The 25,737-nt window shown below is 46.2% G+C and overlaps 1 protein-coding gene across 1 annotated transcript in view; it reads left to right on the forward strand.

The window, feature by feature from the left end:
• The window catches only part of FCHSD2 (FCH and double SH3 domains 2), a 142,509-nt gene that overhangs the window by 107,603 nt on the left and 9,169 nt on the right, over positions 1-25,737 (forward strand). Inside the window, exons 11-13 of the mRNA XM_056858281.1 lie at positions 12,678-12,794; positions 14,576-14,680; positions 22,433-22,594. Coding sequence (XP_056714259.1) covers positions 12,678-12,794; positions 14,576-14,680; positions 22,433-22,594 — 384 coding nt within the window. The remainder of the gene's footprint in view (positions 1-12,677; positions 12,795-14,575; positions 14,681-22,432; positions 22,595-25,737) is intronic.

Raw genomic sequence — 25,737 nt, forward strand, 5'->3', positions numbered from 1 at the left:
CTTTATGGGGAGGACGCGTAGAATAGAGGAAGTTTTGCAGGAGACATATCACATTTGAGGGCATAGTTTATTGGGCTCCATGCACTCAGATTCTCTGAACTCCCTGCCCCAGGACGTGGTGATGGCCGCCAACCTGAAAGGCTTTAAAAGGGGAGTGGACAATTTCATGGAGGAGGGGGCTAGCAATGGCTACTAGTCATGACGGATATCTACTCCCTCCAGTACCACAGGCAACATGTCTCTTTAAATCAGTTTCTGAGAAGCTCCGGTGGGAGGCTGCTGCCGCCCTCAACCTGCAGGTAGGTTTCCTTGAGGCAGACCAAAGGAAGATTTTCTTCACAAAACGCATAGCTAAATTGTGGAACTCCCTGCCCCAGGATATGGTCCTGGTCACCAACTTGGAAGGCTTTAAAAGGGCAGTGGATAAACTCATGGAGGAGGGGGCTAGCAATGGGTACTTGTCATGATGGATGTCTACTTCCTCTGCTAGCACCGTCAGTACGCCGGTGAGAGCCAGCGTGTGTAGTGGTTAAGAGTGGTGGTTTGGAGTGGTTGAGTCTGATCTGGAGAACCAGGTTTGATTCCCCACTCCTCCATGTGAGCAGCGGAGGCTACTCTGGTGAACTGGATTTGTTTCCCCACTCCTACACACGAAGCCAGCTGGGTGACCTTGGGCAAGTCGCAGCTCTCTTAGTGCTCTCTCAGCGTCACCTCCCTCACAGGGTGTCTGTTGTGGGGAAGGGAAGGTGATTGTAAGCCGGCTTGATTCTCCCTTAAGTGGCAGAGGAAGTCAGCATATAAAAACCAACTCTTCTCCTTCTTCTCTTTAAATCAGCTGCTGGGAGCACGGTCGGGAGGATGCTGTTGCATTCGATCTGCTTGTGGGCTTCCTAGAGCCAGATGGTCGGCCGCTGTGTGAACAGAATGCTGGACTTGATGAGCCTTTGGTCTGATCCAGCAGGGCTCTTCTTACGTTCTTAATGTTTTATATGACATAAGGGCACTGCAGCGCCAGTGTGCTAAGCACCCATGATGGAGCTGGGCATCCACTGTGTGAACAGAATGCTTGTAGAATCATAGAGTTGGAAGGGTCCATAGAGGCCATCTAGTCCAACCCCCTGCTCAACGCAGGATCAGGCCATCTAGTCCAACCCCCTGCTCAACGCAGGATCAGCCTAGGCCCTAGAGCATCCCTAACAAGTGCTTATCCAGCTGAACTTGATGGGTCTTTGGCCTGGTCCAGCAGGGCTCTTTTGTTGTTCTTATGCAACTATTTATTTAACTGCTGCCCAGTGCCCAAATCTTTACAGGGCTTCATGGCTCTCAAGGGGTCTCACTTTGAGGTGGATAACTAAATGGCTAAAAATAGGTATGAGTCGGGTCCCAAACGGAATTTTCCAGTGGCAGAGGGGAACTTTCCTGCCTCCCTCTGCAGCCCTCCGATCTCTCCCAGATGCTCCTCCTGGGGCACAGGGGACCCTGAAAAATGACGTCGGGGGGGGGGTACAACAGAAAAGGGGGGAATTAGTAGAAACAGCCCGTTTAGTCTGGATCCAGCGCTGCATTGGATGTTTCTCCTTCACTTGAGGAATAGAAAGTACCAATTTAAATTAAATCCAGTTAAAAAAATATAAGATCTTGTCTGCTGCTGTTTGGTACACTGTACTCAACAGAGGAGGGGAAATAGCAATGTCTTGTTAAGTTCAGCGCTGCCTTTGAGGGAAGGCAAAATAAGACCAGATAGGCAGACTGGCCGGGAGCAGCAAATTTGTCCTTGAAACCCACATGTTATCTTCTTTCTGACTTTCTTCCTCAACCAGAAAATAAGCTATTTTAATTTGCCCGGAGAAGTCGGAAAGAAATTGTTTACCGCCGAGATCCAAGGGTGTTTAAAAGGCAACGGGGCCAAGATTGCCTTTACTAACTGTATTTGCCTAACTGTGTTTGCCTTGCAGTTCTAACTGTGTTGTGTGTGTGTGTGTGTGTGTGTGTGTTTTGTGTCCGTGTTTTGTCCTTGTGCTGCCTTTTGACATTCAGAGTTTTAATGCCGTTCAGCTGGTGGATATTGAGCCTTCACCTGTCTGTGCGCTGAGAATGACTTTAGTCGAGGTATACGGCAGCATCTGCTATCACCATTTAATATCTCGTGGCGTTGTTGGCGTGCATGCTGGGAGCCGGGTGGGAGGGAGGCAGTTACGCTGTGCAGCCGGCTTCCATGCGCTAGCGGCAAACAAATGCATAACACGTCAGGAATTGGACTTCCCTTCCCGGCTCTTGAGATTTCAGAGCTTAGCTGAACAGCCTTCTTTTTGGTTGGTCTCCCCGGACAAACACTCCTTCTGGTAAAACTTGGTTGCTACCAATGAACAGTATGGTGGGTAATTTCAGAAACTGAAATTACGTAGCACGGTTCAGTCATATCGTCTTCATATCTAAAGTGGCTTCTTGTCACGTGACAGGAAGTGCCCCTTTCGCTCCAATCACAGTTAAAGCTTGCTTGGGTCCCTGGGCCGCAAATTTGGCATGGGGGTAAATTAGGTATTATGTAGCCTCGTTCTGGCACACTGTCCGACATCTCAAGTGGCTTCTCGTCATGTGACAGGAAGTGCCCCTTTACCTCCAGTCATTCTGCCCACAATTAAAAGTTTGCTTGGGTCACTGGCCCAGAGGAAATAATCTGGGCAGCTGGGTAGAGATTGCAGAGGCTATTAACAGCAATGTAGCAGAAACTCAAGACAGAAAATTCAAGACGCCAGCGTGGTGTAGTCGTTGAGAGCGGCAGACTCTAATCTGGAGAACCAGGTTTGATTCCCACTCCTCCACATGAGCGGCGCACTCTAATCTGGAGAACCGTGTTCGATTCCCCACTCCTCCACATACAGCCTGCTGGATGACTTTGGGCCAGTCACAGTTCTCTCCGAACTCTCTCAGCCCCACCTACCTCACAAGGTGCCTGTTGTGGGGAGGGGAAGGGAAGGTGATTGTAAGCTGCTTTGAGAATCCTTAAAGGTAGAGAAAAGTGGGGTATAAAAAACCAACTCTTCTTCGTTGTCTTCTTCTCATCCATGTACTGGGGATCCCTTTAAGACGCACATTTGACTTGGGTTCCCTATGAGGTATTACATCACAGATAAGCCAAGACTTGTCAGAAAAAATGCACACCATGAAATCTGGGGCTGGGTAGGGTTGGGGAAGTGCTTGTTCCCTTAATCCTATTTCCTCGATATTTCACTCTCCACATTTTTAGTTCTCTGTGAAATCTCATGCCTCATCACTCTTTGCAAGATGTGCTGGAAACCAGGCAGTCTTACTACACACATTCTCCAGAGCCCATTCAGCAATTCCCAATTCCTGGGAAGCAGCAAAACATGACTGTTATGCATTTTTAGTCGCTTCATTTTCATCTTGTGTCAGCTGTCGAGAGCAAAGTTGCTTCCTAAGCTTTCGCGGGGCCTGCATGACTGTTTTAAGTTGCGCAACGAACATTCACAAAAACATGTTTCTGAATCATCTGCCGGCCTGAACTAAAATCCCAACTCATTTTTTCCCCTGGAGGAAGTTTCTATTTCACTTGGTTTGAATAAGTAGTTGTGTAACTGGGGCGAGGTGAAGGATTTGGGTCACCATTAGTGATAATCCAATATGCTTATTAAAAATGTTTTCTGTAGTGTTTCCTATGTTGGGAATGACCAGACATGTTCTCAAGGCAGGACATAACAAAACTGGTATCTTTTGTGGAAGCTTAAGAGGGGCAGCAGGCTAGGCAGAGAGGCGCCCTTGTAACTTTGTTGGTTCATGGCCTGCAGGCCGGGGCTATACAGCATCTTCTGCCATTGAGAGCATAGTCATTAAACATATTGATATGTTGGATGAATATATAGGTTATTATGTATAGATCATATTGAGTTTCAGCTAACTAATTCAGCAGAACCTAATGATTTAAACAAAAAAAAATCTGTTTCGGGATGAGAGGGACTTTTAAATCAAAAGTCTGGAGAAACTGCAATGCTCAGTAAAACCTGTTATCGAGCCCATTAGTGCAGAGACCAGCATATTTTTGAGAGCCTGGCAAAACACAGGCGGAAATTAGCCAGCTCTTTTTATGTTTCCTGGTTGGAAATGGAGGCCCCTTCCTTAAACAGCGTGTGATCCTGGGATGGGGTGGTGGTGGTGGTGAATGCAATAAACAACCAAACACGTTGCCAAGATAATGGCCCCAAAGAGCTGAAGCAGAATTTTGAAGCAATTCTTTCCTGTTTTTTTTTACCAGTTTGTTTTGTCTTTTGTCCATTGTGAGGTTTTAACCCCATCCCAGCTTGCAATAGTTAGGAATATTTTGACGGTCTTTCAGGAGACCTGTTTTCCAAGCTGTTCTATCCAATATGTGGGAAATGGTAGTCGAATTTTGACTACTGCGACAGACCAAGGGGGGTGGGGAGGGACAAAACGTATATATATTTTTGAACGTTCCTCCTGTTCTGGTTAATGGATGCAAAGACAATGGGGTGATTAACAGTCAAGGGGAGCTGTGCTTCCATCCATTGCTGCATGTATCATGGAAGGAGAAGACAAACATGGGATCTTCTCTTCCCTCTATTGTGTTGGCAGTTGTTTTCATCCAGCTGACCTGTGGCCGAATGCCTGGCTGCCAAGGAGAGGCATTCGTTTTCCTCATTGGAGAAGAAACGGATTGTCACTGATTTAAAGCAAAAACTTCAGTGTCAAAAGTAACTCCCTGCCACAGGATGTGGTGATGGCTGCCAACTTGGAAGGCTTTAAGAGGGGAGTGGACATGTTCATGGAGGAGGGGTATTCATGGCTACTAGTCAAAATGGATGCTAGTCATGATACTTACCTATTCTCTCCAGTACCAGAGGAGCATGCCTATTATATTAGGTGTTGTGGAACACAGGCAGGATAATGCTGCTGCAGTCGTCTTGTTTGTGGGCTTCCTAGAGGCCCCTGGTTGGCCACTGTGTGAACAGACTGCTGGACTTGATATGCCTGGGTCTTATCCAGCAGGGCCTTTTTTATGTTAACATTTATTACAGTATTTAATTATATAACCGTTAACCATTAGATTACTTGTAAGAATGGCCCAGGCTAGCCTGATTTCATCAGATCTCGGAAGCTAAGCAGGGTGGGCCCTCGTTAGTACTTGGATGGGAGACCATCAAGGAAGTCAGGGGTTGCCGCACGGAGGCATTCTTCCTTAAGTGGTAGAAAAAGTCAGCATATAAAAGCCAACTCCTCTTCTTCCTCCTCTTCCTTCGTCTTCTTCTTTTTCTTCTCCGTCTCATGGTTTGATTACAAGGATCCCCTCCCCGAAGCAAAATGTATTTGAAATTGTCCTTTGTTTAGGTAGGCCAGGCTCCAAGGAATAGTGCATTTAGTTCAACATATGCCGGGGGGGGGGGGTGTAGGGAGACTTTGGCGTTGAATTTCTCTAAAGGTAGCTCCCCCCACCCCCAATTCCCACCAAATAGCAAACCACTAAGACTTTCAAAAGCTACTTGTGATATTGGCGGGGGGGGGGGGGGAGTGAAGTAAAAAAAAAATTCCACTGGGATAGGGCCAGCCTTTTGAGCACACTTTAACAAGCTCTTTGGATTGCAGCCATAGTCATTCACAATCTGCTCGCATACAATTTCAGATTTGGTAGATCTCCCTTACTAATTGGTTGTGTAAGCACTTCAGAAGAAATTCTAGCAGGTTTGTCTAACCAAGCAAAGGCTCTCATTAGTTTTTCCCAAGTCCAAAAATATGAAGGGCTTGGTTTGATGGTATATTAATAAAAAGGCAAAGGATTTTTGGAAGAATATTATTTTTATCACCGACAGTCCTACCCAACCAGGATAAGAGCTTTGTTCGCCAAATTTCTCTTTGAACTCAAGTTTGGTAACTGAGCTCCAGTAAAGATTCTGTATTTATTTTACAGGTTGATTTTTTCCAGGGAATCAATCAAAGCTTAGAGATACTATTTTTACAAGCGTCAGGAATGTTAAGATCTAACTATTCTGACTTAGTTAAATTAACTTTATATCCTGAATACTTACCAAACACAGATGTTACATCCCTATTTTTTTGTTTTGTTTTAATTAGCGATAAAATAAGCGGAAGTTGTGGCAGGTTCAAAACGTAGCCACTTCCTCTGTTAGAAAGTGTGGTTGAGGGTAAAAATCAGCCTGTTCAGTAGATCAGAAATGGAAGCCTCTTGCCTCATTGGGATTTTTTTTTGGGGGGGGGAGGGGCGGGTTTCTGAATCCTCCCCCACCCATGCATTCTGTGCAGACAGAGCCCCCTTTTTAGGAGAATGCTATATGCGAAGATGGCAAAGTTTCAGCGCTTTGACAACGGCCAGCTTGCCTTCTGTCCCATTCTGGCAAATGACTTGCATTCACATATAACCAGGTGCATGCATCGGAGCACTTTGTTGTTGTTTTTCAGTTCTTTCCAGATCGTGGTAGGGATGGCAGAAGTTTTTTTTTTTAATTCCAAGATATCTCTGCCTGCTTTGGTGGAAATACTTTCCCTTTTGGATGGCTGGTATTCCCGAGACACTTAGTGGGGGCACCCCTTAGACCCACTCTGTGGGATGCAGGGACATTATCCCCGCGCAGTCCAGGGGAGAGAAAGACGCACAGCTCCGGGTTTGAGTTTAAATGTGTATTCACCGCTGCAGGAACCCGGCCCCACACATGCCTGTTCTTTGTGCTTCCTCTGGATGAACATCTCTCCTATCTAGTGAACTAGTTACCTTTCACTGGGGATCATTTCCTGTGCTAATTGACTTGAGAACAGGGTAGGATGAGGTTCGTGGAGGATAGGTCTACTAACCATAGTGACCAAAGGAAACTTCCATATTCAGGGCAATCAACCTCTGAATCCCAGTGCTGGGAGGCAACATCAGGGGAAGGCCTCGGCCTCCATGCCCTGTCGTTGGATCTCCCAAGGAACTGGTTGCCCACTGTGTGAGACAGGATGCTGTTCTAGATGGACCCTCACTGGTCTGATCCAGCTGGGCTCTTTTGCGTTGCTTATCAGGGGAAGGCCTCAGTCTCTGTGCCCTGTTGCTGGCCCTCCAGAGGAGCTGGTTGGCCACTGTGTGAGACAAGATGCTGGACTAGATGGATCCTTCCTGGTCTGATCCAGAAGGGCTCTTCTGAGATTCTTACCAGGGGAAGGCCTCAGCCTCTGTACCCTGTTGCTGGCCCTCCAGAGGAACTGTTTGGCCACTGTGTGAGGCAGGATGCTGGACTAGATGAACCCTCACTGGTCTGGTCCAGCAGGGCTTTTGTTATGTTCTTATGAGGTTAAGGTTTTCCTGAGCCATGGAACTTGAACCAGTTATTCGAGATCCATAGAGGCATCACACCCCAGCCTAAGATGGCCAGCACAAGTAACATCGCTGCAATTTTTCTTCTTTAAAGTTACGAATTTCTTTAAAAAGATGAGTGAGGCGAGAGGCGGGTAAAAACAACAACCCCTATACAGTAAAAATCTAAATCCGGATTCCAGGCCTGAAAAGATTGAAGGGCTGCCGCTTTAAGTTTTGGAGTGACACAGCGGCAAATGAAAAACGCAACTTTAGAGTTGGTACCGTTCTTCTTATCCCGGTTTCCTTTTAAGTTTTATGGAATTCCCAGGAAGGTGGTGAATAGATAAGAGAACAAAAGTAGTGCCATTAACAAACGCTGGTTATTTATATGTGGCCCTGAGTCACTTCATTCTGTGGGACCAAGAAGGCTGTGAACGCTCTCGTTTGGAGCGAGGCTTTTTTCTTCTTCTTCTTTGCTCTCATCCTCAGACAATCAAGGAGTCTGTAGTTATGCACCAAAACTCTTTCAAAGATGCTCCTTCCTCCTCTTTCCCCCCCCCCCCCCAGCCCTGGGGATTCTGTAACAAGAACCTTTCTTCTGTTTCCGTTTAAATGCCAGCGTGCTGCATGTGAGAAATGCCGGATTTCTAACGCAGCTGCTGCGATAGTTGGCTCATCTACACAGGACGAGGAATCGCCGGTTGCCTTTGTGGCCGTTTTCGCTCTGCGCGCACATGTGCATGCTCTCGCTATTAACAGAAGAATACATTATCCGACATGATCCCTGGAGGAGTTTCGGTAAAGAAGCGAGAATTTCAGAAACACCCCCCCCCCCCAAAAAAAACAGAGCCGTAAAAAAAAGTAATATCCCAAACGAGAAGGAAAATGTCCATGAATTGTGAATTTCTCCCCATTATAGCAACAGGAGTTTGGACATAAGGCATGGCTCTTGCTGTGCTGAATTGACATAGAAGCCTTGCGTTCTGTCTGTTGTGCATTGGCTAAGACTTTCTTTGGCACGCTTTGCGTCGTCGCTGGCACACAGTAAGGTTTTCTGTCAGGAGGATCAGCCAGCTGGTCGTTCCCTTTTACAGCTTTAAAAACACGGTGAGTGCTCATAATCTGAGCCCTTCCCGCACCCCAAAGCAACATTCAAATGAAAAAATAAGGGGCCAATTCAGCTTTATTTAAAGTTGCAGCTTGCATTTGTGCGTGGATACATATTTCTTGGGTTTTTTAAATAGAACTTCATTGAACTTAACTAAGATTGCATAATACATGAACAGAAATATAATAAATTAACCAAACTATTTGAAATAACATTCAACCGAAATCTTTATACTCCACTCAATTACATCAGTTGGGCAACTCTTGAGGAAAAAAGGTTTGCCAACCTCTGTTCAGTTGAGATGAAGAAAGCTGATAGAAAGCTGAAAATAATTCTATATTGGTTGGGTACACATTTCACACATTAGTACCTGACTCCCCCCTTAATTATTATTTACAATGCTTTGGAGAGCAAAAGTCCAGGCACAATGAAATAGAGGCTGCAGTCTAGTTTTTGCACATCACTATGATAAACCTGTAACTGAGCACAGAACAGTTTTGGGTTGAAGAGCATTTTAACATGTGAGCCTCTCCCCCCACCACCACCCCCCACACACACTCCTGTCTCTGAAGCTCATCTGCCCGCAGCCTATATTTCTAAGAACGAATTCATTTGAGAACCACCGTATCCGCGCGGATGTGTTCAGTTATTCGGTCGCGCACATGAAGTCTCCCTTAAGTGGTAGATAATTCACAGTGGGTAGCCGTGTTAGTCTGTCTGCAGTAGTAGAAAAGGGCAAGAGTCCAGTAGCACCTTAAAGACTAACAAAAATATTTTCTGGTAGGGTATGAGCTTTCGTGAGCCACAGCTCACTTCTTCAGATACAGCTTCAGACATTTTAGCTGTATGTGAAGAAGTGAGCTGTGGCTCACGAAAGCTCATACCCTACCAGAAAATATTTTTGTTAGTCTTTAAGGTGCTACTGGACTCTTGCCCTTTTCTACTACTTAAGTGGTAGAGAAAGTCGGCATATAAAAACCAACTCTTCTTCTTAAAAGTCTGAGGTGTGTGTGGGGGGTTTGCTTTGTTTTTAAGGGCTTCTCTGTGCTTTCGCAGCAAGCCAAGCTGGGGGAATCTCAAGACTGAAAGCAAATCTATAATTAGCTCGGCTTTTGGACTCTTTATTTGTCCTCTCTGGCCAAGATGGGGGAGGGTTTGTTTTCCTCCTCTTGGAATGAATTCAAGCTGGAACTAAGGCCCACCAATAAATACTGGCACCCTCCCTGCACAAGCACCTCTCTGCTGGAGTACAGTATGTATCAGTTAGCAGGGCTGAAGCCCTTGCAAAAAATAGGGGGGGACATACACACTTTTAAGAAGTTCTATGATTCTTGTCTCTGGCGGGCTCCTGCAGAGCAGGCTGTGAGCTTTGGGCGGTCTGTTTGCTAAGGGAGGAGAACTTTATCCTCCGCAAACAGGGTCACCCTCTAGAACGGCATGCCAGCTGAGGCTGGCCTTCCCTGAATGAAGTTATCTGAATGAAGAAGAAATTGCCCTGGCAGTACACAGACGCAGGAAGCGGTGCGTTGATGGAATCATAGAATTGTAGAATTGGAAGGGGCCATACAGGCCATCTAGTCCAACCCCCTGCTCAATGCAGGATCAGCCTAGAGCATCCTTGACAAGTTCTTGTCCAGCCTCTGCTTAAAGACTGCCAGTGAAGAGGAGCTCACCACTTTTCAAGGCAGCTGATTCCACTGTCGAACTACTCTGACTGTAAAATACTTTTCCTAATATCCAGCCAGTACCTCTCTGACCACAATTTAAACCCATTATTGTGAGTCCTATCCCCTGCAGCTGAACAATTCCCTGCCCTCCTCTAAGTGACAGCCCTTCAAATGCGTAAACAGAGCAATCCTGTTGCCCCTCAACCTCCCCTTCTCCAGACTGAACATTCCCAAGTCCCTCAGCCTTTCTTCGTAGGGCTCGGTCTCCAGACCCTTGATCATCCTTGTCGCTCTCCTCTGCACCCGCTCCATTCTGTCCACATCCTTTTTTGAAGGGAAGCCTCCAGAACTGCGCACAAGACTCCAGGTGTGGCCTGACAAATGCAGTGTACAACGGAACTTTGACATCTTGCGATTTGGATGTTATGCCTCTGTTGATGCACACCATCAACAGAAAACAGAAAAGTGCCGAAGAGAATCTAGCCTAGTACCTAGAGGAAATGATTAGCTAGAGAGCCCCCCACCCCACCCCAAATAGCTCAATAGCGTCGGGAGCCATTCTTCCTGTAACAGCTTATCTTTGTCTCGCCTTGATTCCCAAGAGATGGCACATTCACTATCCCTAGTGGTGGAAAGTGCTGTCAAGTTGCAGCTGACTTACTGCACCCCCATAGGGTTTTCAAGGCAAGAGAGGAACACAGCTGGTTTGCCATTGCTTGCCTCTGCGTAGCAACCCTGTACTTCCTTGGTAGTCTCCCATGCAAGTACTAACCCTCCATATAATTATCCCCCCCCCTTTTTTGGCCTTCAAGTCACAGCTGACTTATGGTGACCCTGTAGGGTTTTCAAGGCAAGAAGCGTTCAGAGGTGGGGGGTTTTAAATAAATTTTGTATTGGTTTTTTTAATGTGGGGTACAGAAACTGAAAAATATTGGGATATTGGAGAAAAGTTTTAAAAAATCATAAACATAAGCAAGGTAAAACAACCACCTGAAGCATTATTATTAGAATCCCTGTTATATTTACTACTTGGATATATTCTATCAATATTAAAAATTATTACTAAACAGAAATATAAATTCCACTATTTTATACCAATTACTGTATTAGTTTGGACTTTAAATACCATATCATGTTGTTATTTTTTATTAAACAGTTCAGAGGTGGTTTGCCATTGCCTGCCTCCGCGTCACTCCCTGGTATTCCTCGGTGGTCTCCCATCCAAATACAAGCCAGGGGCGGGCTGAGAGTTTGTGACTGGCCCAAGGTCACCCAGCAAGTTTCCCTAGCAGAGTGGAGATTCGAACCTGGGTTTCCTTGATTCTAGATCCCTAGATTCTGAGAGCCAGCATGGTGTAGTGGTTAAGAGCGATGGTTTGGAGCAGTGGACTCCAATCTGGAGAACCGTTTGTTAAAGATAGGACGTTTTGGAGGACATTGATTCATAAAGTCACCATGAGTCGGAAGCGACTTGACGGCACTTAATACACACGGTTTTACTATATTGTATATCACTGGTGATGTTAGCTCCCCTGAGCCTGGCTTTGGCTGGGGATTGAGGGCAGGTTATACGCCGAAACATAAATAAATAACAATTACTTTGCCTTCCAGATGATGATGATGCCAAACTTGAGTGTTCTTACTTTGAAACCTGCTCTTTCCTGATGATTCTTTTGTTTTCCTTGCATACGGAGTGCTGTGATTGACCCATGCGTATCCATTTCTCACATCGGCCACCCCCAAGCATCCCCCCTCCCTGCTGCGGACTCGAGTGCTCATTCACGCGCTGCAGTCCTCCCTTCCCAGGTCCATCCCTTTGGTGGGATTTCTGTGATGGGAGCCACGGTGCGAGAAACCTGCTGTCACGGGAAAGACACCGATAGAACCATTGCATGTGCTTCCATCGCTGGGCAGTGCTTTGGGCGGGGGGGAGGAAGGAGAAACGAGAACTCTTTGCCTGTGAGCGATGAATGCATGAGCCGGTTGGGTAGCTCTTGCCGATGTCGTTGAAATTGCGTTTATTGTCTTGTTTGCGTATTCGCTGCGGTGCGGTTGCTTACAAAACCAAAAAGGCCTTCTTTTGGAAAAATGCAATGTGAAATTTTAAAAAAGTTTATATTTCACTCAGTGTTAGCACCCCAAAATTGCCCGCTTGCCTAAGGAGCTTTTATTCTGCTCTGTGTTCAATTCTGCTTCAGAAATCACTCAAATTTTTGAAAAAAGGAAAATATGAACCCGCTTTCTGAATAAAAGCTGCCGCTGTGAAGGGGTTGTTGCCCTGTAACTGCAAGATTACTGCTTCTCCCCGCCCCCCAGTCCAAAAAAAATCCCAAAGCTTTTTTGACAGAGCTGATGGCTAAACCGGGCTTTTCTTGTGTTTTGAAGTTCTCACCTTGTCCATTTCCACACAACGAGAAACCTGGGATAGCCCCTCTTACCCATGCACCTGGTTTTATCGGAGCTAAACAAACCTGATCTGCCGACTGGGTGACAAGGGTGTCACGGGTGGCGGGATCAGGGCCAGGAAGTCCGCCTGTTTGCTTTCTTCACCATCCTCTTCCTTGTCCTCCTGGTTGCGTTTCAGAGTCGGCAACTGGAATCCGAGACGGGGACGACGGAAGAGCACAGCCTGAACAAGGAGGCCCGGAAATGGGCCACGCGAGTGGCACGGGAGCACAAGAACATCATCCACAGCCAGCGGGTGGGTGAGCGGAAAATGAACACCCCACGCAGGGGAGTTAGAGGAGCTTAAAGGCCTCTGGCTCCTTAGCCATGCATTGCCGGGACCTGATTGGTCTCTTCCTTAGATGTCTTTTTAAGAAAACCACTACCAGACATTAAACTTACTTACAAAAACAATGTTCTTTTTCCTGGAGGCGACCCTGCCATGACACAGTTATGATTCTTAATTACACAGCACCCTCAATGCACACGGCAGTTTATAGGGTCACAGAAGCCAAAGGGTAGGACTCTGCCCCTAGGCACCCACAGTCTAGCTGTTAACAACAGGGTTGAGGCAAAGGGGGTGGGGTGGGGAACAGGGTGAGCAAATGGGGTTTGGGCGGGAGATGGTGACGGAGTAGCCCAAAGGTGTCACAGAATAGCGAGAGATTTAAAAAGGGGCAGGGGGAATGAGACCATGGGGATTTTTTTCTGGGTGGATGCTTGTTCCAGGCTTTAGGGACAACAACATAGGCGACCCCATTAAGTCGACCTCACATGGTTTTCAAGACAAGAGATGAGCAAAGGTGGTTGGCTGTTGCCTTCCTCTACATAGCACCCCGGTCTTCCTTGGGGTCTCATGCCCCATCCAAGCTCAGACCCTGCTTAGCTTCCAAACTCTGATGAGATTGGGCTAGTCTGGGCTATTAGGGCTGCTACAAACAAGCCTATAAGTGTCAAATTATTTACGTTATGTAAGTGCAGTCAAGTCGTAACTGACTTACGGCGTCCCGCAGCAAGGGGCTTTCGAGGCAAGTGAGAAGCAGTGGAGGTTTGCCATTGCCTTCCTCTGCAAAGCCTTCCTTGGTGGTCTCTCTTCCAAGTACCAGCTCTGCTTAGCTTCCACGTTCTGACAAGATCAAGCCATACAGGTTGAGTGTCCCTTATCTGGAGATCTGATATCTGGACTGACCTGAATACCAGACTTTTTGAGCCGGCATGCAGGCATTACTCACAGGCCCTCAGCAGCATGCCAATTTGCTTTCTAATGGGTCAGTGTGCACAATAATTTTAAAATTATTTAAAATATTGTTTAAAATTACATTCAGGTTATGTGCATAAAGTGTATATAAAACATACATAAAACTTAAATGAATTTCGTGTTTAGACTTGGGTCCCATCCTCAAGATATCTCATTATGAGAGCCAGCGTGGTGTAGTGGTTTGGAGCGGTGGACTCTGATCTGGAGAACCGGGTTTGATTCCCCACTCTTCCACATGAGCGGTGAGCGGCGGAGGCTAATCTAGTGAACCGGGTTGGTTTTCCCACTCCTACACATGAAGCCAGCTGGGTGACCTTGGGCTAGTCACAGTTCTCTCAGCCCCACCTACCTCACAGGGTGTCTGTTGTGGGGAAGGGAAGGGGGATTGTAAGCCGGTTTGATTCTCCCTTAAGTGGTAGAGAAAGTCGGCATATAAAAACCAACTCTTCTTCATATATGCAAATATTCCAAAATATGGAAAGATCTGAAATACGGACCACTTCTGGTCCCAAGCAGTCCAGATAAGGGATACTCAACCTGTACCATTTCACCTTCCCTCTCCAACTTATAAATCTACCATTTGGTTACATTGAAATGTCTTGCATTGGGTGTGGGTAATAAGCAACTTTAGGGCTGCTACGTGTAAGGAGGCCTGTAATAAAGTAACAGACCCATTCCTAGAACAGTTCAGTAATTTAGTAAGCGGCATTTAAAATGTGCCAAATTGAATAAGGGTGTGCCTCTGGGTTTCCCCCCCACCCCCTTCGCATTTACGGCAGGCTCTTGAGGAGTTGGAGTGCCATGGGCCCGTGGCTTCCGAACAAAGCCGAGCAGAGCTGGAGCAGAAGATCGACGAAGCCAGAGAGAGCATCCGCAAAGCCGAGGTAAGAGAAGGGGGAGCTTCCTAGCCATGCCTCAAATTGCGGGAGTGGTGCACAACTGGCAAAAGCCGACGGTACTTTTGGGCTCTTAGGAGTGACAAGGAGAGAGGGCACATCTGGCTGCCCTTCCTTCTGCCCCCTCCCGTGCCCTTCTCATTGAATGGTCGTAATGTTTTCATTGCTGCGTTTTGCTCCTTAAACCATGTCGAAGGGTTTAGTGAGATCTGTTTCAAATTGATAAAAGTGAAAAATAAACACAGGCCTGTTTGAATAGGAAATAGCCGTGTTCTTTTCCCCCCTCTTACTTTAAAAAAAATGACAACTATTAGGCGGTATTGTGTTGATAAGAATTGTGGTCGCTGATTCAAGGAACCTGTTGGCAGCCCTTGGGCTGTGGGTTTTGCCAGGTTTCATGGCTGACTAGGTTGCAGCAATTGAAGCAGAAAGGTAGGGGAGAACCTTCATTTCTCCCTTGATGTTTTGCACCTGGGTCACTTCAGCAGTCCAGGGTGCTAGATGCAAAATATGATCCTGGTCCCTTATAAAAGCATTGTCCTGAGCGGTTCCATGCTCCTACTGTTGTGATCTCTTTCTAACAACGCCCACCTGAATAGTTCTGTTTTGTACATCTTGGGGAGGGGCCCTGGCGCAGTGGCAGAGCATCTGCTTGGCATGCAGAAGGTCCAAGGTTCAATCTCTGGCATCTCCAGTTAAAGGGACTAGGCAAGTAGGTGACGTGAAAGACCTCTGCCTGAGATCCTGGAGAGCCTCTGCCAGTCTGAGTTGACAATATTGACTTCGATGGACCAAGGGAAGTAGAAAGCAGCTTCATGATAGAAGCTTCATGATAGAAGCGTGGGGACTTCCCAGACCTCCTCAGGCAGGCCATTGTGCAAGGTGGGAGCAACCAGTGTGGATGCACGTGAACTGACAATTGCCAGTGTTAACCGCTGGCAGGGTGGCACCTTCAGAAGGCTTGGCTTGAACCAGCAGAGCTGTAAATGGCACATGACAAAGTGCTTGAGCGTCAGGTACGTAATCACTGAATGTTGCAGAGTATTTGTAGTGAAAACAAGTTGGCCACATTATATACAGCCAAGCTGGCAACTCTCTCTGCCCTTGTGTGCATCTCTTCCCCGTCCTTATCAGCAACTGTTTCAGTGTCCTTGTTGAGGAATCGGGTTCAACCAACATTCCAAACCAATATTATTGCTATTGCAAGTTAATTCTCCATGCTGCTCATGAAACAACGTTCAGTGAATTTTGGCTTTTATTGAAGGATCACTGCGGGGGGCATGGCTCAGTGACTCAGTCTCTGCTTTGCGTTCAAGGTCTCTTGCAGGATTGTGCAAAAAAATAAAATTTCGGTAAATTTCGGGTTCGGGTTTATTCACAGCTACCTCCCACACACACACACAATAACTCCTACTCCATTCCCAGAATATGGGGAAAGAAACCTCCAGGCCCCCTGGCCAATCTGGCCTGGAGGAAAATTCTTTCCTGACCTTAAAGTGATGATCAGTGTTTCCCTGGGCATGCAAGAAAGGCCCCCGAGAGCAGAACACTGAGTCATCCCGTCCTGCCCTCCCTCTCATGATCTGCCTGAGTTCACAGAATCAGCCTTGCTGTCAGATGGCCATCTAGCCTCTGCTTAAAAACCTCAAAAGAAGGCGAGCCCCCAACCTCCCAAGGAAGCCTGTTCCACCAAGGAACCAGTCTAACTGTCAGATAGTTTTCGGCATGTTGTAATGGCGTTAAGAGTCTAAATTTAACCTCATCTGTTGTGGAGAGAAAATAACAGAATCAGCGAGAGATCCGAGTTCACACTTTTCAAAACTACCAATGTGCCTCCACGCAGAAAAACTTCATATAGAAGGAAAGAACGTGACAGTATCAAAAGTTCTTAAGAACAGTCTTAGCCAGTGGGGCAGCTGCCCTGGGCCCCACACTTGGGAGGTCATGAGCACCCACAGCCCACCCCAAAAGGAGGGGATGGATGAAGAGGAGGGGTCAGCTCTGCCAGCGTTTCTGGGGCTCGGGCAGCTGGCTTCTGGCAGCATCACCTCCTATGGGGTGATGGCTACCCCTTCTTTGTTCCTAGCGTGGGAGCCAGGTGAGGGGTGGTGGTGATTCTTGGGCCCTATCCTGGACTTTTCTCCAGAATCACTAAGACTGCCCCTAGAAGAAGAGGAAGAAGTAGTGTTGGTTTTTTATACCCCAATTTTCTCTACCAAAAGGAGACTTAAAGCAGCTTACAGTTGCCTTCCCTTCCCCACAACAGACACCTTGTGAGGCAGCTGGGGCTGAGAGAGTTCCAAGAGAACTGTGACTGGCCCAAGGTCACCCAGCAGGCTTCATGTGGAGGAGCAGGGAATCAAACCCAGTTCTCCAGATTAGAATCCACTGCTCATGTGGAGGAGTGGGGAAACAAACCCAGTTCTCCAGATTAGAGTCTGCTGCTCATGTGGACGAGTGGGGAAGCAAACCCGGTTCTTCAGATTAGAGGCTGCCGCTCATGTGGGGGAGTAGGGAAACCAACCCAGTTTTCCAGATTAAAGTACGCCGCTCTTAACCCCTACACCACACTGGCCCTACTCAAGAAGAAAATAAGAGCAGTCCTGGATTAGAAAAAGGATCTGGCTGCTCCTCCATGCTGCTTTCTGGTCCATCGGATCCATTCAGCTGTCACGATTAATCACTATTGACAGGTCTATCTATTTCCTTCTTATGTATGATGCCCCACTGGGCACATGCTGAGCTATTCCCACGAGGAATACATCTACACGTTCTCTGACTCAGTTAACTTGTCCTGGTATCAACATATAAGGAAAATGGATGTGAGAAGCCCCTGATTCCCTTCAGTGCATCGCTGTTCCTATCCTTCTTATTTATCATGTTTTTCTTGGTCAGGACAGCCACCTTTCCTTTTCCCGAATCCGTTGTTTGAATCTGGGCTTCGTTTGCCTTCTTTTTGCAATACTAAAATAATGCTTGCTGAAAGACCCTTTCGTTGGGGGTCTAATAAATGAGTTTTCCCCAGAGCTGCCCTCTAACTAGCAGAAGAAGTCACTATTCGGACGTGGAAATGCTTGTAAAAACCTCTCAAGTCCGCTGAACTTACAGAATTTAGTTCTTTGTGGCTGTACTTTAATTCCCTGGTGTTTTTTTGCAGGGAGGGGGGGATTACAATTCATACTTTTGTCACATGGAATAGTAAAGACAAAAATAACAAAATGTTCTGTGAAGCGCTTCGCTTTCCACTGTACTTATGTAAACGCAGAACTAAAGTTCAGATTTAATAGAATATTCTCATATGTTTTACTGCTAGTAAATCAGCTCCCAGGAATGTTGAATGGAGTCATGTTACCAGTAACACAAACGTCTAAAATTAGAAATCAGACTTCACTGTTGCCATAATACTGTTGCCATTGTAGAGGCCGCGTTTAAAACATTCCTGATAGCCTCTTGTTGCTTAAGTAGCTGAGAAGCATGTGTTTATCTGTTTGGGCAGCTCAAAGTTATTTACCCACAAGCTCAAAGTGGCTTGAAAAGGGATAAAATGATACTTAAAAAGCAAACACCAGCAAGCAGTTTTTAAAAACCTAGCAATATGTGCAATGGTCCATAGCTCTTAACTTACGCAGGCTAGAAGCCAACTGGGATAAAAAAATGCTTCCATCCCTTTCTGAAAGAACTGCCTGAAGCCTCAGATGAAGGCTTGGAGCCAACACGGTGAAGGCCCTGCTCCTAGCAACTCAGTTTCGGCCCATGTCAATGGAAGACCAAGGTGGACCTATGGTTGTCACAGGGACTGATATGGACATCTAGTGGGAAGGGCCCTTTTTAAAAACTTATAGTAATGCCTTCATTTACAGAGATCTTTTGCCTTCTGCTTCTCTTAGTGTTATTCAAATAGCTAGCAGATAATTACTGTATGTGTGTTATGTGCCATCAGGTTTCTTCCGACTCATGGCGACCCTATGAACCAGTGTCCTCCAAAATATCCTATCCTTAATAGCCTTGCTCAGATCTTACAAACGGAGGGCCATGGCTTCCTTTATAGAGTCCATCCATCTCTTGTTGGGTCTTTCTCTTTTCCTGCTGCTTTCATCTTTTCCTAGCATTGTTGTCTTTTCTAATGAGTCTTGTCTTCTCATAATGTGACCAAAGTACAATAGCCTCAGTTTAGTCATTTTAGCTTCAGGGGAAATTCAATTAACTGCTGAGCAGTAGCGATCTTTTAGGAAATGTGAGGTGCGACTTTCTGTTGTTTTACTGGTTTATCTTTTAGTTTTCTTTTTCCGAAGGCCTTCCCTTCCAAAAGCAAATCTTGTGCTTTGTCAGGTTCCCCTTTTAACCCAATGCTGCTTTATCTTCAGAGTAAGCAACAACTCTGCTGTATCGATGTTCCAGTAAATGTCCAGAATTTTCATGGGAATTTCACTAGGTCTTGGACATTCAGTGCCCTGAAAGTAACCAAGTTGATGCCGCTTAGGGTACGGATGGACTGGTACAATCTTGCCAGTGGATTGCTCGAAGAGCACGCAAACACTTGTATTTTGCAGTTTTTACTTGACCAGCCTTGCTGGTACCCGTAAAATTGTTTAAACTGTTTGTCTCTTGATTTACAAGACTTAACCAGTGAGCATGAAGCTAGTTAATATTTTTTTCAAAAGGTCATTTCAGAAAGCTGAATAGCTTTGCTTTGGTGTTTTATGTAACTGATAACTGCTTCTAGATGCCTGTTTTGTTGGGGTTTTTGCACTTACAACTTTGGAAAAGACTTCCCTCTTCTAAGAGGGAGTCTAAAAGACTTCCCTCTTCTAAGAGCCAGCGTGGTGTAGTGGTGAAGAGCAGTGGTTTGGAGCGGTGGAGTCTGATCTGGAGAACCGGGTTTGATTTCACACTCCTCCACATGAGTGGTGGAGGCTAATCTGGTGAACTGGATTTGTTTCCCCACTCCTACACACGAAGCCAGCTGGGTGACCTTGGGCAAATCACTTTGAGCTCTCTCAGCCCCACCTACTTCACAAGGTGTCTGTTATGGGGAGGGGAAGGGAAGGCGATTGTAAGCCAGTTTGATTCTCCCTTAAGTGGTAGAGAAAGTCGGCATATAAAAACCAACTCTTCTTCTTCTTCTCTTCTAAGACGCTTCTAGCCGGGCTTTAGGATGCATTTGTGGCAGGCCTGGGTAACTGTGACTCTGTCAAGTCCCAGGGCCAGAGGACGGGAAGCGGGGTCAAGAGCGGTCGGAAGTCAAAGCTGAGTTATCTGTAGAGCTCAATTCCAAGTGGTAAAAACAAGAGAATAGTCAGGGTTCAGTCCAGGGTGGGGTTGTTATGCACATTGATAAACCCAAACTGAAAATCAACCCGAAAAAAGGCCTTTTCGGCTTCTTTCAGATTTAATTAAAGCCGAATATTAAAATTGGGAATAAAGCCGAAGCCAGATAGCTGATCGCCAAATTAGCCGAATAAGTATTCGGCTTTTTTCAGCTTTGGCTTTCCCCAGGCTTTTCCCTACCACTGAGCCACAGCCTCTCTCACAGGGTCTCAGATAGAGAGGTCTTTCACATCACCTGCTTGCCTAGTCCCTTTAACTGGAGATGCTGGGGATTGAACCTGGGACCTTCTGCATGCCAAGCAGATGCTCAACCACTGAGCCACAGCCCCTCCCCAACGCCTTCCTCTCCTGTCTTTATGGTCTCAGGTTGCATCCTTCCTCTCTGTCCTGCAGTTAGTCCGGCTTCCGGTGCTGGGTTCTTGGTCACAGCTTTCTCCGCGATTGCTCCCACGCTCTGGAATGCCCTTCCTGGAGCTCCTTGGCTGCCTTTCCATCATCATTGGGAGGCATTGAAGAATGTCTCAGAGAGCCCCGCAGTGGCTTCTAACCAGTTATCTCGTTTACAGGAGATTCACGTGATGAACTCATTCGCTTCCCACAACCTTGATAGTTTCTCTTCCCCTCTTTGAATACTCCGTTTTCATTAGGCACCGAAGGAAAGGGGTATGTGAGATGAAGCATCAGAGGTGTGTTAACTTAGTCTCCTTCTCCTTCAAAAAGGCAAACTGTGAGAATAGGCAGTTGTGGCGAATCCGAAATCATTAATCCGATGGCTCTGCAATCAGCCACGTCCCATGAGGGGCTGCGACTCAGAAGCCTCTCCTTGCTTTGACGGCCTTCCTCTTGACCGTTCCCCTGCCCCTTTCATTGAAACGGGACCTTGTTTTGCATTGTGCGTTTCTGTCCCTCTTTGGAGCGATCTTGAGTTGTCGCTGTAGTTTAAAATAGGAGCGTGTTGCTACATGACATCTTTTTTTATTGGGGGCAGAAAAATAAGAAACTTTTCTTGGATTCAAGGTCATGCTGCGAACCTGCGCTCCTTCCCACAGAACATGAGAGTATTGGTGTGCTCCCATGCGTCATTCCATGACTCAGTGGAAAGAGCATACTGCCTCTGAAAGAGATGGCAGCCCTACCAAGTTGTTCCCAGATCCAACAGTCTGACCTTTGTCGTATGCAAGTATTTCCCTACTGCGTAGAAAAGAGCAGGAGTCTAGTAGCACCTCAAAGACTAACACCAGCATGGTGTAGTGGTTAAGAGCGGCAGACTCTAATCTGGAGAACCGGGTTCGATTCCCCACTCCTCCACATGAGCGGCTGACTCTAAACTGGTGAATTGGGTTGGTCGCACCTGAGAGACCAACAGGATTTTCATGTTATGAGCTTTCAAAAGTCAAAGCTACCTTCATCAGATATCTGATGTAAGGAGCTTTGACTCTTGGAAGGTCATACTCCCAAAATCTTGTTGGTCTCTAAGGTGCTACTGGACTCACATTGAGCTGTTCCACTGCAGACCAACATGGCTATCCTCTGAAACTAACTCCCATCCAAGTACTAACCGGAGTTGACTCTGCTTAGCTTTCAAGATCTATCAAGATCAGGTTAGCCTGAGCCTTCCAGGTCAGGACAGATACGCTTTACTCTTTTTGTGAACATTGGTACATGGTGGGTCGGCAAATGCATAAAGCTGTTTTTTGATAGTTTCCATTTTCCAAAGGGCACTTCAAAATCAAACCAATGCTGATAATCGGTGTCTGAATGGATGGTTATGACAGCAACGATCTAATCTTTTGATATATTAAAACAGACAAAAGGAAGTATTTCTTCTTCCAACAAGCAAATCAGTAGTGTCATTCACTGCCAGAGGACATAGTGATCACTACCAGTACAAATGGCTCTGTCAATGGCTACTAGCAATGGTGTTCAAAAGGAACCTCCATAGTTAGAGGCTGAAAACCTCTGAATCCCAGTACCAGGAGGCAATGTCAGGGGGTGGCCTCATCCTCTGTGCCCTGTTTTTGTCCCTCCAGAAGAACTGGTTTGCCCCTGTGTGAGGCAGGATGCTGGACTAGATGGACTCTCACTGGTCTTATCCCGCAGGGCTCTTCTGAGGTTCTTATCAGGGGAAGGCTTCGGCCTCTATGCCCTCTTGTTGGACCTACAGAGGAACTGGTTGGCCGTTTTGTGAGGCAGGATGCTGGACTAGATGGATCACTGGTCTGATCCAGCAGGGCTCTTCGTATGTTAAATGGAGCTGTGTCTCTTTTTTTAGTAGAGTTAGCAGCTGTGTAGGCTAAGAATGACTATTCTTGATTCAGTGGAGTTATTGCTGCTGCTGCTACCCCCAAGCAAACTGATTGTTGATCCGGAGTATGGAATGTTCCAATAACATGCTCTTTTTTGTCACTGTAGATAATAAAGCTGAAAGCGGAAGCTCGACTTGACCTCTTAAAACAGATCGGCGTTTCAGTGGATACGTGGCTGAAAAGCGCCATGAACCAAGTGATGGAGGAACTGGAGAACGAGCGATGGGCAAGTCTCCCTACGGTGACCAACAACGGCTCCTCGCACTTGGTACGGTTTTGGCTTGGTGACCGTGGGCTTTTTGTTTTCCTTTGAACTTGTGGTCTTCATGCTGGGCTCAGCGGCTTGGGTGCAGAGATGCGGAAGCATAAGCAGAGTTAGCACAAGAACTTGCACGACATCTAGCGCTTTCTTCCCTGTACATTACAATGTCCAGAAATTGGTAACACAAGATCTTGCACAAGCGGAAATGCAAGCAGGAATAAAATAAGTTCGATTTAGTGCATAATGAAGCGGCACCCATGGTCTTTTTTCTTGCATTTCCAATTGTGCAGTATCTCTAGCGCAAGTGGAAATTTAGTCCTGGATCCAACCGGTATGTCTACACGGCATTAAGCGCTGCATTTAAGAAGGAATAATTGTATGGCAAACCAGGGTAACTTTAAAAGCATAAGCAATCCAATGTATCCATAGATACCTATACTGAATTAAGCAAGAACAGGGGACCAGTAACAGAAAAGATGCAAAAGTTGAGCTGACATGGTGTAATTGTAATTAATTCCTAACACATTTCGGCTGTGTTTGTCATGGGAATTTATTCAGCACTTCACTAGACACAGATTTGCATCTCCTGAGATGAGAAGTATAGAGGATCTGTCTCTCCGTCTCTTAAAGATGCCGCACCTCTGCATCTCTCTTGTTAGAGAGACAGTTTTATGTCTTAACTGTTGAATACATTCCCAGCAACCACAGCTCAGACACCCTGGGAATGACTTATTACATTATACATGTGACGCTGATCAGGTGTATGTTGTGTATTCAGGATTGCCTAAGAATTTTTTTAAACAGAGAATAAAGGGATGAGTTTCTCTAAATGTCTAAAATGCTGAAGTTATGCAAACCTCTCTTTCGGAAATAAACAGCTACAGATCTTGTGGCTCCTTAAAGACATTCCTTGTGCCTGAAGTTTTGTAGCCAGAAGTCTCCTTCATAAGGAGCAGGGCGTGAGCGATTGGTGCCTGGGTTTATGGTCGGGAGGGAGATGTTTTTCACGGTAGGATGGGGGGGGGCATAAACGAGATTCATTACAAAGCATCGCCAAGTTCATGCATTGTTAATGAACACTGGCACGCACATCTTCAGACAGATTTTTTTTTTTTAGAAATCGACATTTTAAGGCTGCTACCTTCCCAGGCAGATGTTTGTGCATTAAATTAAAATTCTTTAGACCGCAGGAGTAGGGACGCTTAAGCCAGAACCGTGTTAATTGGATTACGAATCAACCGTGTTCAATGGAGGGGTCAGATTTCACAATTACCCATGAAAACAAGATATTAAGAATTGTAGGGGAAAGAGTTCAGCCAGGAAACACAAAGGAAAGACCACTCAAGACATCACTTTAGTCACCCCTTCTTGTGCTATTAACTGCTTTGTCACACTCGAGCCAAACCAGATGGGACTTCTGTTTTTATGCTTTTTGAAAAATTAGGGCTGCCATTTTCTTCCTCCCCAAACAAACCCTGCAGGGCCTTTCCTTGTCAAGAAAATGGGGCAGTGGGAATGGCTTTTAAGCCCCCAGGATATGGTCCTGGTCAGAATCAGGGCCTCTTGTGCCAACACTGCAGTTGCCATGCATGGAACCACCAAGGCCACGAGTGGAAGGGCTGGTGCCAAAGGGCACAGCCCTTGTCTCACAGCTTATGGCCCTGAGTGAACCAGGACAGTAAATCCAGAGCTAGCCCAGGATGTTGGAGTTGTACAGTGTGTGTGTATTGTCACATGAACACATGAAGCTGCTTCATACTGAATCAGACCCTCGGTCCATCAAAGTCAGAATTGGTTCTTGTAGGTTATCCGGGCTGTGTAACCGTGGTCTTGGTATTTTCTTTCCTGACGTTTCGCCCACAGCTGTGGCAGGCATCTCTTGAGGAGTAACACTGAAGGACAGTGTCTCTCAGTTTCAAGTGTGTAGGAAGAGTAATATATAGTCAGAAGGGGGTTGGGTTTGAGCTGATTGTCCTGCAAAGTATTAAAGGTAATGTGCAAATCATTGTCCTGTAAGTATCAAGATAATGTGCTAATGAGGGTGTGGTATGTTAATGTGGAACCATTGTATCCTGAAGTGATCTGTTAACATACCACACCCTCATTAGCACATTATCTTGATACTTACAGGACAATGATTTGCACATTATCTTTAATACTTTGCAGGACAATGACTCAGCTCAAACCCAACCCCCTTCTGACTATATATTACTCTTCCTACACACTTGACACTGAGAGACACTGCCCTTCAGTGTTACTCCTCTGAAGGTGCCTGCCACAGTTGCGGGCGAAACGTCAGGAAAGAAAATACCAAGACCACGGTTACACAGCCTGGATAACCTACAAGAACCAATGAACTCTGACCGTGAAAGCCTTCGACAATATTTTAAAGTCAGTATTGTCTACTCAGACCAGCAGCGGCTCTCCAGGGTCTCAGGCAGAAGTCTTTCACATCACCTATTTGCCTAGTCCCTTTAACTGAAGGTGCCAAGGATTGAAGCTGGGACCTTCTGCATGCCAAGCAGATGCTCTACCACTGAGCCACGGCCCCTCCCCTTGTCATTTGTCTAAATTCTATTTTGTGTTCTTCGGTGAGCTGCTTTGGTTTCCCAGTGGCACAATGCAAGAATGTTCTTTTGCCGATGCCTGTTGAAATAGCCAGGCAGTCGGCAGGGACACGTGACAACAACATTCTTCATCGTTTAGTCAGCATTCAGGACCTCCTGTGGGTATCTGTTTAACGCATGTTTAGAGCACTTAAATGGGGCTTCAAAATTCGTATAGCACAGAGGAGTGAAGAGGAGATTTCTGTATATTGTTATTGCGTTTTATCCAAGGTTAACCGCCCGGGAGAAAGCGTGGTATACAAGGCTAAAAATGCATAAATAGTTAAAATAATTTAAAACAAAGAGGTAGCCCCTTTCATCAACGCATGAAGCTGCCTTATACTGAATCAGACCCTTGGTCCATCAAAGTCTGTCTTGTCTACACAGACCGGCAGCAGCTCTCCAGGGTCTCAGGCTGAGGTCTTTCACATCACCTCCTTGCCTAGTCCCTTTAACTGGAGATGCCAGGAATTGAACCAGGGACCTTCTGCATGCCAAGCAGATGCTCTACCACTGAGCCATGGCCCCTTCCCTTTCCAAACT

The sequence above is a fragment of the Euleptes europaea genome, chromosome 12 (assembly GCF_029931775.1).
Source record: "Euleptes europaea isolate rEulEur1 chromosome 12, rEulEur1.hap1, whole genome shotgun sequence".
Classification (NCBI taxonomy): Eukaryota; Metazoa; Chordata; class Lepidosauria; order Squamata; family Sphaerodactylidae; genus Euleptes; species Euleptes europaea.